Genomic DNA, 15,770 nt, shown 5'->3' on the forward strand with positions numbered 1-15,770 from the left:
GACTGAATGTACCAAGAAGTACAAAACTGAAAATCGCATTCTCGAAGAATCTTGTATTTATGAATCAATGTGCCGATTCTACGCTGCTAACATTCAGGCTCGTGTGGACATCCTAAAAGTATACAATTCAGTGGACAAAAGTCAACTTATACCACTCAACAATTACAATTTACTCTGTTTCTGGGAGAAAATTCGGCATGCAAAATTCAGTCCAAGCTACAAAAAAGATCATCTCTATCAATTGAACAGAAGTACAATACCTAAGATCATCTAACTCACAGGTGAAATACGAAGCACAATGAGAATGAGTTGCAGCAGAAACTACAGAAGTTATTCATATTCTGCAGTTGTGGAATTTTGCCCTTCTTAACGTATTTTACCCTTCGAAACTGATGCATATGTCTTCCTTTTTGTTGGAAGGCTTATACATAATAAATAACCAAACAAAACCATCAGAAGGCCCGAGGATGGAGAGAAATGAACAAATATCCAGTACTATGCACTAGCTACTGCTGAAGACCTGAAGTCGAAGTCGAAAATGATAAAGCGCTAGCTTGCAGTAGTGTCATTACCCAAACTTCCCGAGTTCCACTTTCTTCTTTATCGCCTTTTGACCATGGTAAATAAATGCATCTACTATTCCAGCAACTGTGAAGACACCTGAATTAAATGATAAGAACGATGTAAGTATCTTGTAGGTTGTACGAAATTAACACTGAGAAGCAAGCAAAGAACAAAGTGATTTAAAAAAATGAACATTCACCACTTGGTTGACCAGAGCAACAACTTAAGACGCTGTTGATTGAAACAAAACAGAAAGCAAATTTTCAATAAACAAAGTTGGGGACAGAATTCTGTTTAGCACCCTAGTCACAATGAAGTGTTGCCAGATCTTATAAAAAGCAAAATCTGATTTCTAGAAGAGAAAATTGCACAAAGAAAGATGGCTTGAAACAATATAGACATTCTCCCATTTTTATATATGCCCTTTTTCAGATTTACCATTTTCACAATTTATGAAGAGAACTGAAAAAGCAATGTAACTAGTCAAGCTTAAAGCAAATCAAGCATAATTCCCAATGATGGGAAAACTGGTATCTGGTGCTTGAACCAATTCCTGTTTACATTTTGGAAGAGGGGGCAAAACCTCTCTAGAGCAGCTCAAAAGAGATCTTCCAATTGTCCAGTTTCCCCTGATTTCTTCTCGGGGGCATAAAATTAAGAACTTCATATTCTACCTCCCTTCGGAAGTCAAAGAATGACATAATCCTCCAACAATCACGAGTAACATTAATACAAGAAAGGTCATCTGAATACTATATCGGACAATGAGTTACCTCCAATAATTGCACAAACGCTGGTGAGGAAATGAAAGAATGACACATGCTGCTCCGTGAAAGTCACCTGCAACAAGTAACCAAATTGGAAGAATAATCCACCTTGTCCCATAGAAAATCTAACCATTTTTGAAGAAAAAAAAACTTAGTTCTCTTTTTTTAATAACCGATAACTGCACTATTATAGGCTTCAAAACTCGGTGGATAATAGGCGCACCCCTCTTCCCTTAATCATTTTTGGTTCACAGCAAGTTTCAAACTCATAATGTGCCTTACCAGGCTATCACACATTCTGCGTTGTGCTACTTTTACCATTTAACCATATTTCAAATATCCCGTAGTCTCGCATTGGAAGCTTTCACTTTCATGCTTGCATGTTCATGATTGTGATTATTCAAATTGGGATATTTTAATGATATAATAAAGAAGGGAAACTCCTCCCAACTATATTCAAATCCATCACTTCCGAGCCCTACTAATATAAATTTAAAAAAATAACTTAGAAAGAGGAATAAAAGGGGAAAAATGCAGGAGATTTTACCTTGATTGGCGAGAGGTCATAAAAGAAGTAAACTCCGGGAGGTGATTGGAAAAGACCCATCTCTGAACTCTTGAAATGCTCGGTCGCTGAGAACTATACATAACCAATGTCCTTCATATTACAAAGACTGACAAAAATCCAAGAAAGAATGTTCACCTCAAAAAGATCTACAAAATACCTGATTTGAATCAATAGTACGGCCTCTAAAACCTTTATATATTGTAGGGACCACCTGAAACACCAGCAGACATGCTGAGCAAACTCTTATTTCTCAGCTTTGAAAACAGAAAGTTTGATTTTTGCCAATTAATTCCATCTAAATCACAGTATAGGTAGAAGATATTCGTCTGTTGTGTCACAGTTGTGCTTTTCTCTGTCAACAGTTGGTGTTTGTCTTTGACGTAACTCGTGCCAACTGCCGGCAAGACAACATTCGCAGACCACGAAGCATGAAAATGAATTCATTTAAATTTTGCTTCCTCTATTTTTCTTTAGTTTTTACAATAGCAACTAAGATTTACTTCCAAGGTGTTAATTAATTATTTATATTAATTAAACACTGTAATGACACGCAATTAGCATAGATTTACAGTGCACTTTTTGGTCTTAAACTAAGGCTTCACTTATGCAACAAGTTCAGCCATGTGGATTATTTTTTAAAAACTACTGAATTATTTACTCTTCTTTTCTTTTCTTTTCTTTTTTGAGAATGGTAACAGTATATTCATCGGCACAAAAAACTGCTGCTGGTAGCCAGATTTACAATTATTTACATAATTTTAAATCCTACCACAGCTTTACGTACACTTAAAGGAAGAGTCTTGGGTTCATAGAAACTTGATATTTACAATCTTGAGTTGCCATGCTTCTCCTGTACATGGTCCTTTTTTCACTTCAATTATGTTACTTTATTTCCTTCTCTGCCTCGAGCCAATTTCCAACATCACATGCACACTTATCAAGAATACACATATGCATGCAAATCAGGAGGAGAAAGAAGCAGAAAGGAAGAATGCTATATCACACAAACACTGACTTTTAGAAAGTATTGATACACTCCATGCTGTGCTTCCTGCGTCCAGTGAACCCTAAAAGGTAAAAGAACCAAAAATTCTCAGGCAATATACAAGTGCAAAAGATAAAATAAGAAAGGAAGTGATATGTTCTCCATTTTTTATTTTCCCCAGGGAGAGGGTGGAAAAGGAGATCGAGGGTATGTGATAGACGTAAAGAAAATATAATAAACATCGCTGTTCAGCAAGAATAGAAAGATGAATGTGTCAAATTGTAATTACATGGACAACCAATGATCTAAGCTGAAAGGTCTTCCATCTTCTAAGTGCTAATTGCAATTTGTAAATAAGCTTGACATTATAAGTTGATAAATGCATGTTAAACTTCAAGATACACAGGAAACTGCAAGTTAACCTTGAACTATAGTTAGGAGCACAAGGCGATACATAGTAGAGTGCAGAGAGTAAGGAAATTACCCATCAAGTGGATTTACAACTCCAGGAATAGAGTCGCCAAAAGCTATCTTGTTTACCCTATGACTGATCTGTATGACATAAAAAAAGATGTTAATTGAGTGTTGGTCAACATTCCTAAATAGATCAAAATTATAAGACAACAATTTATTTTTATAAGTAATTTATTTTAGAAAGCATCTTACATTATAAGTATCTGATTGTAAGGCAATCAGTTCGAAGAGTTGAAAGCTTGACTGGTGAAAGCTTTTTCCAGCAGCAAAGTGAAAATTCCCAGCCACTTTATTGACCTCTAGAGATCCATGGATGTTACATCCTTCACCTTCTTCATCTTTAATCTTTTGGACAAAACCTTCCCTTTTACACTACAAGTTAAAATATCAAATAAGCAACATCAGAATAATAAAAAGAATGACCACTGATGAATAAGTAGGTTAATAATATCCTTCTGCCATAATTAAATATAATAAAACTATTAGCACGTCCTCTGCTGCTTTCCATTTTATTCATCCTTTCCACTATGCAAAATAAAAACTTCTACCTCCCCACTATATTGTGTTGAACAATTTTACTGTGCACTCTCTTTCACTATTTATTTAGACTGTCTCCAACTTACCCCGAACCCCTTACGGTGGTGAAGCAACAAGCTAACACAAAATAAACTGGTTGAAATAAGCTTGTCAATGACTTGACAATAATAAATTGACAAATTTTTCAACAATTTTTTTTCTGCCTTTGAAGTCAACGGCCACATGCTAATAACAGTCAACAAGCAATTGAATGTGCCTACTCTTTGTTTATGTACTTAATGTTCTGTATTCAGTGTGGCCATCGTGGATTAATTAAGAGCAGGTATGATTTGAACATGAATGTAAACCTGATCGATTAAATCAGTATTTGTTATCGCCCAGCCTCTCTTTCGATATGCTTCACGAACTTCTTCACATGTATTACAACATTCATCATCTGCCTGCAAAAGACATGGGAGACAGACGTAAAATATATGGAATGTAGTCTTTGGCACTATGTTCTTACAAGGGACAAATAGCTAATCTGTCAATGAAAATAAGAGTTCAAAGTTCAAACACAGACCAGCTGCAGCAGCCTCCGTTCCAGAGAACAGAAAGCAAGGAAGCAAAAATTTCATCCAACAAGAAACCAATTGACTCAGAAAATGAGACCCAGAGAGCGATTTTAGGGAATGAATAAAAACCATTTCACTCTCATAGTGGCGGCCATTCTTTCACCCTCATGTCAACCAAGTAGTTATACTGATCTAGCACCATCTAATCATGATTTCGGTCCTTTCTGGGTTTTTTTAATTAATAGGTACCATTAATTTCTGTGCTTTGAACAAGCTTTGACAGAAAAGTGGTTCACTAGGTGATTCATTCTCAACAAAAGTGGTTCAGTATGTGATTGCAATGACAAGAGTGATAAAAACATACCCTTTACTACTAGTTCAAGATTCATTAGTTTTAATAAATCATAACAAATCGTGAAATTTTTGTTTTTTAGTACTTCAAACAGCAGCACCCAGACCTTCCTGCCCCAAAGCCAAATAGTGGCTTTCCACTTTGCTCCAATGGTTGCTCGGACACCCAACCTCACAGTTGGGGGAGGATGTCCCTTTCCACTAGGCTACTCTCTCCCTTGTTATCATGACAACTTCATGTTCACCATTCTGGGAATGTACATTTGGATGGGTTTAGAATAATACCCATTAAAAGCCAGCAACTATCTACGCTAATTGAAGGAAAAAATAGAGAAGCCTAGCTGAAGTTGAAAAGTACCGTTTCTGCACCAAAGCATGAACCACAGTATGTTTCATTGTGCTCAAGTCTGCCACCGTGCTTCTGCAAAGGCCTCTCGATCTACACAGGAACAAATAGGAGAGAGAGAGAGAGAGAGAAAGAGAGAGAGAACAATACAGTTAGTGAAGTATAAGCATACAGTAAATCTAAACTAGAATAAAGCATACAGGACAATGTGAGATCTGAATCACCAGGCTACACAGCATACTTGCCCTTTACTACAACACCCATGGAAGGACATTAGGTATAACCATGCAAGTGATTCATAATGAGGCATCACAATTCTCTAAAGCATTAAGATAACTGACACCATAAAATGCAGCAAAGTATTATATCATGAATGCGGAATTCAATAGCAGAATCATATGGACTAATAAGCAGAGGAATATTGCAAAACATTCATGAATGCATAGGCCTTCATGTTCAAATAAGTAGATAAATAAGCAGCGGAATACTGCAAAACATATAGTATCAATCACCAACAAACCTTGGGAGCACCAATTCCATCTTGTCTGACTTCAATAACAGCTCCATGGGAGTCAATCCTCTTTTTGAATATATCGTGTCGCTGCAAGTTTTTTGAAGTGAAACAAATAACATGAGTTTTTGAGAAGAAGAAACGCGACATAATAACTATAGTAGAAGTAAAAGAAAAAACAATAAAAAAATGTAAGATTATGTGGATCACATACTATGTCAAAATGTTCTTCTCCGCTAATATCCCTGGCATCAAGACTGAGCAGTGAACATGGAACAGCTGGAAAAGTGATATCAAACTGCTTGAAGAACAAAAGATATATTAAGTCTACATCTGCAGCCACAGAAAACGTAAGTTTCGCGGGCAGATTTTTTTGAAGCATACTGGTTTGAAAAGGCACTTTCAGCTATTATATCTGCCGAAGATAAAATCAATATTCTCATAGAAAGCATAAAATCTTGAAACATGAAAGGAAAAAAATGCTCTCAGAGATCATATATTATGAAGTTTTAATTGACATCTTAAGAAGACAGTGAACTTTACATGTATATGTAATTTTCCTCCCCTTGAAGTATCTACAATGAGCTGTGTTTCAGTATAACTGTGGATATACAATCCTGCAAAGCAAGAAAAAGATCAATGAATAAGAAATTCTGGTTGCCATTTTTTTAATCAAGAAAAAATTCTGGTTGTTATGTGAACAGGGGAGTGTTCGAGCTTTGTTGTAACCCACGGAGTAGCTACGCTGTGATATATGCTTCGCTCTTCAGAGTCACATAAGATATAACTTTAAAAAAAAAGATCTTCAAGTTTAAAAAATTCTGGAACAACTATAAACCATGGAAAGTTTTTAAAGAGAAACTCACATTTTTGAAGAACCAAAAAAAATTTCAAACAAGGTTAAAACTAAGAAAAATTATGAATAAAATCAGTTACTAACGCACTCACACACATAAAGTAATAGTAGATGCAAATGAAATACTTCTTCAAATAGGGACAATAAAACCTTTGCAAGTTCTATGAAACTCTGTATTTATCAAAAAAGATTCTCTGAGCATCCTTTCATGCCTAGTAGCATGTTTAGCAGAAAAGTAGTAGTTCGTCCACAAAAGTGAAAGGTCCAAGAAAAAGGGGAAAAAAAGAACATCTACGTTTAAGAGTTGTCAGAAACTGCTATCCATGTAGGACATCAGCTGACCATTGAATCTTATGTTTAAAGCTAACTATCAAAAAATTATTAAGCTTTTAAGCTGAGTGGTGGTAAATGGTAATCCCCAGAACCTTAACCTTGAGACTATAATCCCTAAATCTTTGAGATTAAACATTTCTCTTTGTGGAAACTTCCAATCATCTTCATCTCTTAAAACTTGAAAGTACTTCAGCCAATTGTCAACATATTTCGAGATGATAGTTGCATCTTTTTTGGACAAAAAAAAAGTTTGACAAGTCAAATTCGGTCGTACTGAATCACCAAAATGGTGCAAAACATATGCACGTCATCATAAATGTACACTCACATAAGTAGGCCCCTCTTTCTTTTCCCAAGCAAGCAAAAAAATTATTTACATAGGTCTGCTGGAACCGGGTCCAGCATCCACCCAGCTCAGCCCAAGACAAACAGTAAGCAAGAACCCTAGGTCTGCTAATGCATGCCTCAACAGTACTTTCTATGGCCGAGCCTCTTCTATCTCTTCTTATTCCTAAACTTCCACCACACCCATCAAGAGCCAAGCTCCCCGCGACCAAACCCCAGTAAATTCCCCCAGCAACCGCGCCCTCACGCGCCGCCAACTCGCATGTCTTTCCGGCGAGATCCCAGCCACGCGCCGGCGCGTGTGGCCTTTTCCGGCAACTTTCCCCAATTCCATTAGAATTGATCCTAAGGGGCCCAGTTTATTTCAAGCTGCGCATGATAAGGCTCCTAAGCATATGGGAACAGTCGTTCCTCCTTCCTCTGGCCATGGTGCTTCACACAGTGGCACTCCTTCACCGAGCTCTAGTGACTTGTGCCCCTCTACGATGGCCGTTGTTGCAGGGGCAGAACCGGCTAAGGATGGTGCTGTTAATCCACGGCCCACCGCCTCTAATGGACCCGATTCCATCAACCCCTCACCTGCTCCTGGGCTTAGTTGTGCTGAGGCCACACTTAAAGTTTCTTCTTCTTCTTCTGGGGGTGATTGTTGAGCATGCCCGAATTGATGTTAGTGTCAGACCAGTACTTTCAATTAATATGCCGCCAAGGGTTCCATGCTCTCTTCCACCATGCTACACTATTGATGGTTCTGGACATTCCTATAGCAGCGGCGTGTTAATTTTAGAGGTTGCTGACCCTCAAAGAAATGGTGAAACCCTTTCAGAGGTTAAAACTCCTAGTGCTAGCAATGCTATGGTCTTGTATTCCTCTGATAGTAGCAAGGAAAGGGCACATATAGAAGAAGCCTGCCCAAGTTTGTCAAGGATCGGAGGAGGGGATATGTCTTTCTGGATGGAGGATAAACTATTAAACTTTGGGAAGTTTCTAGGTGTTTCTGTTGAAGGGAAGGAAGATAGGGTGTTAGAACTGTTGAGGGAGATTGAGCAACAATCTCTTTACGATGGTGCAGGGAGGGAGTTGGGTAAAGGTGTTGAGCAAAATAACTTAAGGGATGTAGTGGTGTATCAGAGAAGGGGGCGAGTGTGTGATAAAGAGAAAGGGACCTCGGCTGGGGGGTGGGGAAATGGGGGCTATTGTCGCTTATGGAAGTTAAGATCCTTTCATGGAATATGAGGGGGATGAATGATCCAAACAAAAGGGCCATCATCAAAGTGGGAGTTAGGGAGTGGGGTGCCAACCTAGTTTGTTTTCAGGAGACCAAAATGGAAGTTTTGTCAGATGCGATCGTGAGAAGTGTCTAGGGAGGTAGTTGGGTGAAATATGACTGGGTCCCAGCAGCGGGAAGTGCCGGGGGCATTCTACTTATGTGGGATGATAGAAGCTTGGAGGTAAAGGAGATTAGGAAGGATGTTTTCTCTTTGGCAGCTCTCGTCAAAGATAGAGTGAGTGGGGCGGAGTGGGGATTTGGGGGAGTGTATGGGCCGGTAGGGGAAGGGTCCAAGGTGTCTTTCTGGGAGGAACTGGCCAATATTATGGGGGAATGGGACATTCCATGGGTTCTAAGGGGAGACTTTAACACTATTAGATTCCCGGAGGAGAGATTAGGGTGTAGTGTGATTTCGAGGGCCATGGAGGAGTTTTCTGACTTCATCAATGATCACTTTCTCATTGACCTTCCTCTGTCAGGGGAAAGGTTTACTTGGGTCAGGGCGGAGGATTCCAACTCAAGTTCTAGACTTGATAGATTCCTAACATCTCCCTTATGGGATGAGCTGGTGCCGAATGTGCTGCAGATTCCTTTACCCAGGTTGACTTCAGATCATTTGCCTATTTTGCTAGATGGATGCAGAGGGAGGGGGTGCGTGCTCCCTTCCGATTCGAAAACATGTGGTTGAAAGTGCCAGGATTCGGTCACAACGTGAAAGAATGGTGGACAAGCTACGGGGTATCAGGGTCACATTCATACCGTCTTTCGAAGAAACTCAAATTGCTCAAGGGAGATATTCTTAGGTGGAATAAGGAGGTTTTTGGGAGGGTAGAGGTTAAAATAAGGGAGCTTATGCATGAATTGGGGGATTTAGACAGAGGGGAAGGGGCAGAGTAGTTAGACGAATCTGAGAAAGAGAGATTGGGGGAGGTTAAGAGGGAAATAGTCGAGTTAGCAATAGCTCAGGAGACTAGTTGGCGGCAAAAATCGAGGGTGCTCTGATTAAAGGAGGGGGATTCGAATACCAAGTTTTTCCATAGGGTGGCGGTCGCAAATCGAAGGAGAAACTTCATAGAGTCCTTAGTTGTGGATGGGGTGAGGATTGAGGGAGAGGAGGAGGTAAAAGGGGCAATAGCGGGGTTTTATGAGAACTTATATAAAGAGGAAGTTAGTTGGAGGCCGACTTTGGGGAGAATAGAGTTCAACCATATAGGGGAGGGAGACAACGAGTGGCTAGAAAGGGCTTTCGAGAAGGAGGAGGTGCACGAGACTGTGTCGAGTTGTGCTGGTGATAAGGCCCCCGGGCCTGATGGTTTCTCCTTGGCTTTCTTTCAATTCTTCTGGGACACCATCAAGGGGGAGTTGATGGAAGCCATTGAATACTTCCATGCGAATGGTGTTTTCGAGAGAAGTATCAATGCTTCCTTTATTACTATTGTGCCTAAGAAAGAAGGTGCATCTTGTATCAGAGACTACATGCCTATTAGTCTCGTGGGGAGCATTTACAAGATTATTTCTAAAGTGCTTTCCAACAGATTTAAGAAGGTACTTGACATGACTGTTTCGTCCTCCCAGAATGCGTTTGTGGAAGGTAGGCAGATACTGGATGCTGCCTTGGTGGCAAATGAACTTGTAGACTCCAGAAGGAAAAATAGAGAACCCGGCTTACTATGCAAAGTTGGATCTTGAGAAGGCTTTCGACCATGTCAATTGGGAGTTCCTGGACTTCATTATGATGCGGATGGGGTTTGGGGAAAGATGGAGGGGATGGATAAAGTTCTGCATTTCCTCAGTCAGATTCTCTGTCCTGGTTAATGGTAGCCCGTGTGGTTTCTTTGGCAGCTCCAGGGGTCTCAGGCAAGGTGACCCCCTATCCCCCATGTTATTCATTCTAGTGATGGATGCTCTGAGCAAAATGATGGATCGTGCGGCGGGCGGAGGTTTCTTGAGAGGATTCTCAGCTCCGATTGGGGTGCTCAGTGCCCGAAGAGTCTCACATTTGCTTTTTGCGGATGACACACTGGTTTTCTGTGATGCCAACATGAATCAGTTGACCTACTTGAAGCAGGTCCTGCAGTGGTTTCAGTTAGTATCAGGACTCAAAATCAACATCGGCAAGTGTGAGATTTTCCCGGTAGGTGAGGTTACTAATATTGATGCCTTGTCTGGTGTTATCAGATGCAAGGTAGGCTCCCTTCCCACTACTTACCTGGGCCTCCCTTTGGACGCTTCATATAAGGATACTACGGTTTGGAATCCAGTGATCGAGCGGGTTGAAAAAAAATTAGCAGGGTGGCAGAAACGGTATTTGTCAAAAGGATGTAAGGAAGTGCTTATCAAAAGCACTTTATCGAGTATACCCACCTATTACTTATCACTGTTGCAAGCACCGGTGAGCATCACAGAAAAATTGGAGCGACTTCAAAGCAACTTTCTGTGGGATGCGGCGGATGGAACTAGAAAGTTTCATCTAGTGAATTGGCAGACAGTCACTTCCCCAAAGAAGTGGGGTGGACTTGGAGTGAAAGATCTTAGGGTATTTAACAGAGCTTTAATGGGAAAGTGGTTGTGGAGATTCGAGGTAGAAGAGCATGCTCTATGGAGGGAGGTCATAGTAGAAAAGTACGACTCAACGGGAGGGGTTGGAGGACCAAGGCGATCACAACACCTTTCGGGTGTGGCATGTGGAGGAGCATCATGAAGAATTGGGAAGCATTCAGTGGCAACATCACTTACAGGGTGGGAGATGGAAGGAGAATCAACTTTTGGAATCATAGGTGGTGTGGAAAGGATACTCTCAGGGTCTCCTTCCCCCACGTCTTCAAAGTTTCAAACCAGAAAGAACTGATGGTCCAACAGATTCGCAAGGAGCATGAAGGGGGTAGTATGGGACCTCTCATTCAGGAGGAACATGCAAGATTGGGAGATTGCGGAGCTCCAAGTTTTGTTGGCGCTGCTATACGGGCAAGACAGGCTTCAGCCATCCTGTGACTCTTGGAGATGGGGCTTGCGTGGCGATGGTTTGTTCACCGTAAAGTCCTTTTACCAGAGTATGTTGGTGAGAGAGGAGACCACTTTTCCATACTCCTCGATCTGGATTCCTAGGGCGCCCACGAAGGTGTGCTTTTTTGCATGGCTAGCGGCAAGGGGAGTGATCTTGACTGCTGAAAATCTCCGAAAGAGGGGAATTACACTTGTTAGTTGGTGCTACATGTGCAAAAGCTCAGGGGAAGAAGTTGATCACCTTATGTTACATTGCCCTGTGTCCTCTGCTTTGTGGAAGGCAATCCTGAATCTTTTTGGTGTTCAATGGGTGATGCCAAGCACTGTAAAGGAAATGTTACATAGCTGGGGCGGTTTTCGTAGAAGAAGAAAGCAGAAGCGTGAAAGTTCGCCCCGTTAGCTCTCATGTGGGTAGTATGGGGGGAGAGAAATAGGAGAGCTTTTGAGGAGATTGAGTCTTCTTTTTCACATCTTAAGAATAGTCTTTTATCTTTGATCGCTTTTTGGTGCACTCATTTAGCCCCTACTTGTATAGAAGATTGGGCGTTTTTTGTAGAGAATCATGTTCTGATGTAAATTCTCTACGTCTTTGGTATACTTCGTGTATACGGAAGTTCTCTCCCTTTTGATTAATACAATTTACCTTATAAAAAAAAACTAAGCCGGCGTTGAGAATTACAAAAAATGGGGTCCTCTTATACAAAATATCAATGTTGTCATGAACTAATGAAGTCTATCATGTTATTATTTACCTCGGAAGCATCTTCTAACTAGCACAAGATATCACTAAACATAAAGACCTATATTTTAATATACGTACAGCTCTAACTTTGCCCACAAAACATCTCTGATTCCTTTCCTTTGGTAAAATCCAACATATACATGCTGGAAGAGTTCTCCAAATCTTTCTCAGATCTTTCTTACTGAAGTTACAAACCATCTAGAAGAAGAAAAGAAAGATCATTCACTGATGGTGGCATCAACCAATTGGCCCCAAACATGCTCAAAAAGAAGTTCCCAGTTGCCTAGCAAGTGGACAATGCAAAAATAATAGGTGACTGCTAATTTCCACTCCACCCCCACATGCAGGTTACTCTGGATCTTTCTAACCTTTATGTAGGCTACTCTTGACCTCTTACCAAGCCTTCTACGCAAAAAGGAATCTTTCTTTACACCAACAATATAAATGAACTCTTTACATCTCTTGAACTCTTCAGTCTTCACATTGAACCATCCTCCTATTTCGCTCATTCCAAATTGTTCAGGAACAGCATAACAGGCCAGCTTTCCATGGTGTTTTCATCTAGCTCAAATCCTCCTTACCTCCAGCTTGTTAAATTTACTAACACCATACTGGGAGTAGCCAATGAATGTCCAATAGTGAACACACCACTGCCTAAAGATGTTAGTAAATCTGCAGCGTAAAAAAAAAGTGATTTACATTTTTTTTTCCATCCACTTTGCACTGCAACGCCAACACAATAACTTACTTGGATGATGCAGCACATTTACGTGAGAGTTTGAGAGAAAAATATCCTCAATATCATCGTAAGCCTGTTACCTATTTCTCATATAGAATATAATTCGTCAATCCCATTAAACCCCACCACAAATTAAAAGTGATTCATGTACTTCAATCCTACTCAATAAAGAGATTCTTTCTCTTACTTACCACTAAAAACTCAATAACAATGTTCCGTGACTACAATCTCACAGCTCCTTATCAAAAACTACAATCTCACAGCTAGCCGCAGTCATTCATATAGTATCCTCTATTTACATTCCAGTATTCCACTAATCCTTTTTAACCAGTTTAGGAGAGATGGGATAGGTGTAATAATGGACAATCATTTCCCTTGCTTATACACAGTAGCCTTGGTTGTTAGACCCAGTATTTTTAACATAGAGCATAGATATGTGCGAAATCCACAGAATTTAAAAAAAAAATATGAAACTCTGAAAGTGCAGTGGGTTCAGCGTTAAGAACCTTAGGGGTTAAACAGGACAAGTTTAAATCTTGAGCCGCCTCTGAAGCAACACATAACACTTCCCTAAAGCAACTAATGACGCACAGCATAAATCATATAAATGTACAAATCACATTACCAAATTGTAGTTCTGGAAGTTTCTAAAGCCATTGGAAACAAAATGGAAATAGAGAACCAATCAATTAACTACGCCTCGATCCCAAACTAATTGGTACCACTAAACAAATCCTTTACGTCAAGTCTGTTCTATTTTCATTCTAATTAACAAATCAATAAAAAAAAGGAACATTTGAGATGAGAATGTTGGAATCGTACCGAGCTCGTTGACGAAGAGAACGAGCATAATTAAAGAGGCGACGAGGGTAATAATACCGCCGGAAAGCGTACGGTTATAGAAATCCTCATTGATTTTAGGGTAAGCGTCCAAATTCCGAAGCTTACTGAACATTCTTTCCATTTCCACCGCCTACCTTAACTCATAACCGAACTTTTACAACAATTGAGAACACGGAACGTTGAAAGCTCCGAAGCTATCTCCGGTTCAGACCAGCTTGTACGCCGCCGGCGCCGGCGAGTAAAATTGTTGCCTTGGGTTTAACGATTGGGCCTGGGGCTTTACTTATGGTACTAGACGAGAAGATTCTTTGGATTCAACAAATGATTTGATAATAGCGGCAATGGTCAGCTAGTCAATGCATCCACATTGTTATGTTACTTACTTTGACTAGTTGCGCCGGTTGGATCGGCCAAAACGTAAATACAATAGTATTAATTGATGGACGGAAAAAAAACACAATACTAGTACTAATTCCAAAAAATATCTTATTCACAATAAATAAACAAATATATATATATATATATATATATATATATATATATATATATATATATATATATATATATATATATATATATATATATATATTATTAGTCTTTAAGAACTTGCGTTGCACATAGACGTACATATTCATAAAAGATATTTGTAAACTATAGTTAAATAAATAGTAAGGGTAAATTAGTTAAATTATACTTTTTATTTTAATAATAAATAAACTAAAAGAATCACTTCAAACAAATTAAAATTATAAGGAAGATAAGCATAATATTGAAAACTACATGGACGATTAATCTTATGAAACAATGTTTGAAGGAAGATCTCTAAAATTATCCCAAAAAATAAACGTGTACAAAAAAATAATTGATACGCTTTTAATTTGTTCAGTTAGAGTTTCCAAAACTTTTTATCAGTGTAATGATAATAAATACAATATAGAGATGCTTGCCCCATCCCTAATATTAACATGGGTTAAAACATAAAAGAATATACCCTAGATTACATTTTTAAATTAAAAAGTATTAAGTGGATACGATCTAATAATACTTAAAACCTCATAAAACAAATATAATCTAATTACAAATAATATTAATTGATATGGAATAACGTATATATATTAATAGAATATGCATATATGTATATATAGAGAACTAATTTGATAAAGAACATATCTCTTATTCGGGTATTTTGAAGAATTAGCGGAGATAGTGTTTTGAAAACAAAGTAGGAAGTAAATACATGCAATGGATTCCTATTAAAAATGAGATACAAAAAAAAATCTGAACAGTAAACATGCAACAAATTCCTATTAAAATCAAGAGAGATTCGACAAGAAGTTTTCTTCGTGAACGTTGATTCTTCAAAACAAAGTTCTCAATTTTAAATTTTAAAATTTTGTCCAATACGAAATTATTTGTATGAAAGAATTTAGCTCTAAATGGTATCTCAGGGATATTTTAGTCGTTGAACATTTAGCGTTTAAATTATTCGTACTTTTATAATATATATATATATATATATATATATATATATATATATATATATATATTATAATAAAAGCACGAAAACCCTTAGGCAAATATAGATCGTCTTTTTTATCCTTTGAAAATAGATTTCATATAGGACAAAATCATAATTTAATTATTCTTCTAATATATTAAATTTTGAAATCAACTAAATTTTTTCTTATTTGAATTTTTAAATCAATAAATATTTTATTAAATCTTTCCTTATTTGAAATCTAATGGAATCCAAATATTAGGATTTTAAAGTCGAATAAAAATACATAATAATAAGCCATAGAGATCAAATGTATGATTTATTTTAATAATTTATTTGAGATGAGATACATAGGTAAATTGTAAGATATGTGATCATTTGCAGGATCTCAAATTATTATCCAATACTAGCATTTTAAAGATAAAATACCCCTAGAATATTATACACCCAAATAATTCAATTAATGAATCGATCGGTCAATTTGATA

The 15,770-nt window shown here is 38.3% G+C and overlaps 1 protein-coding gene across 1 annotated transcript; it reads right to left on the reverse strand.

Annotated features, from left to right (window-relative positions):
• Positions 1-19: 19 nt before the first annotated feature.
• On the reverse strand, positions 20-14,181 carry LOC107803838 (uncharacterized). The gene is made up of 13 exons (XM_075238713.1): positions 13,765-14,181; positions 6,201-6,274; positions 5,872-5,955; positions 5,667-5,747; positions 5,159-5,239; positions 4,243-4,335; positions 3,551-3,730; positions 3,369-3,436; positions 2,915-2,966; positions 2,057-2,110; positions 1,879-1,971; positions 1,338-1,404; positions 20-660 (listed from the first exon to the last, which is right to left on the reverse strand). The coding sequence occupies exons 1-13, from the start codon at positions 13,904-13,906 to the stop codon at positions 569-571; spliced, it is 1,161 nt and encodes a 386-aa protein (XP_075094814.1). The 5' UTR covers positions 13,907-14,181; the 3' UTR covers positions 20-568.
• Between the last annotated feature and the right edge of the window lie 1,589 nt (positions 14,182-15,770).

The sequence above is a fragment of the Nicotiana tabacum genome, chromosome 19 (assembly GCF_000715075.1).
Source record: "Nicotiana tabacum cultivar K326 chromosome 19, ASM71507v2, whole genome shotgun sequence".
NCBI classification, from domain to species: domain Eukaryota; kingdom Viridiplantae; phylum Streptophyta; class Magnoliopsida; order Solanales; family Solanaceae; genus Nicotiana; species Nicotiana tabacum.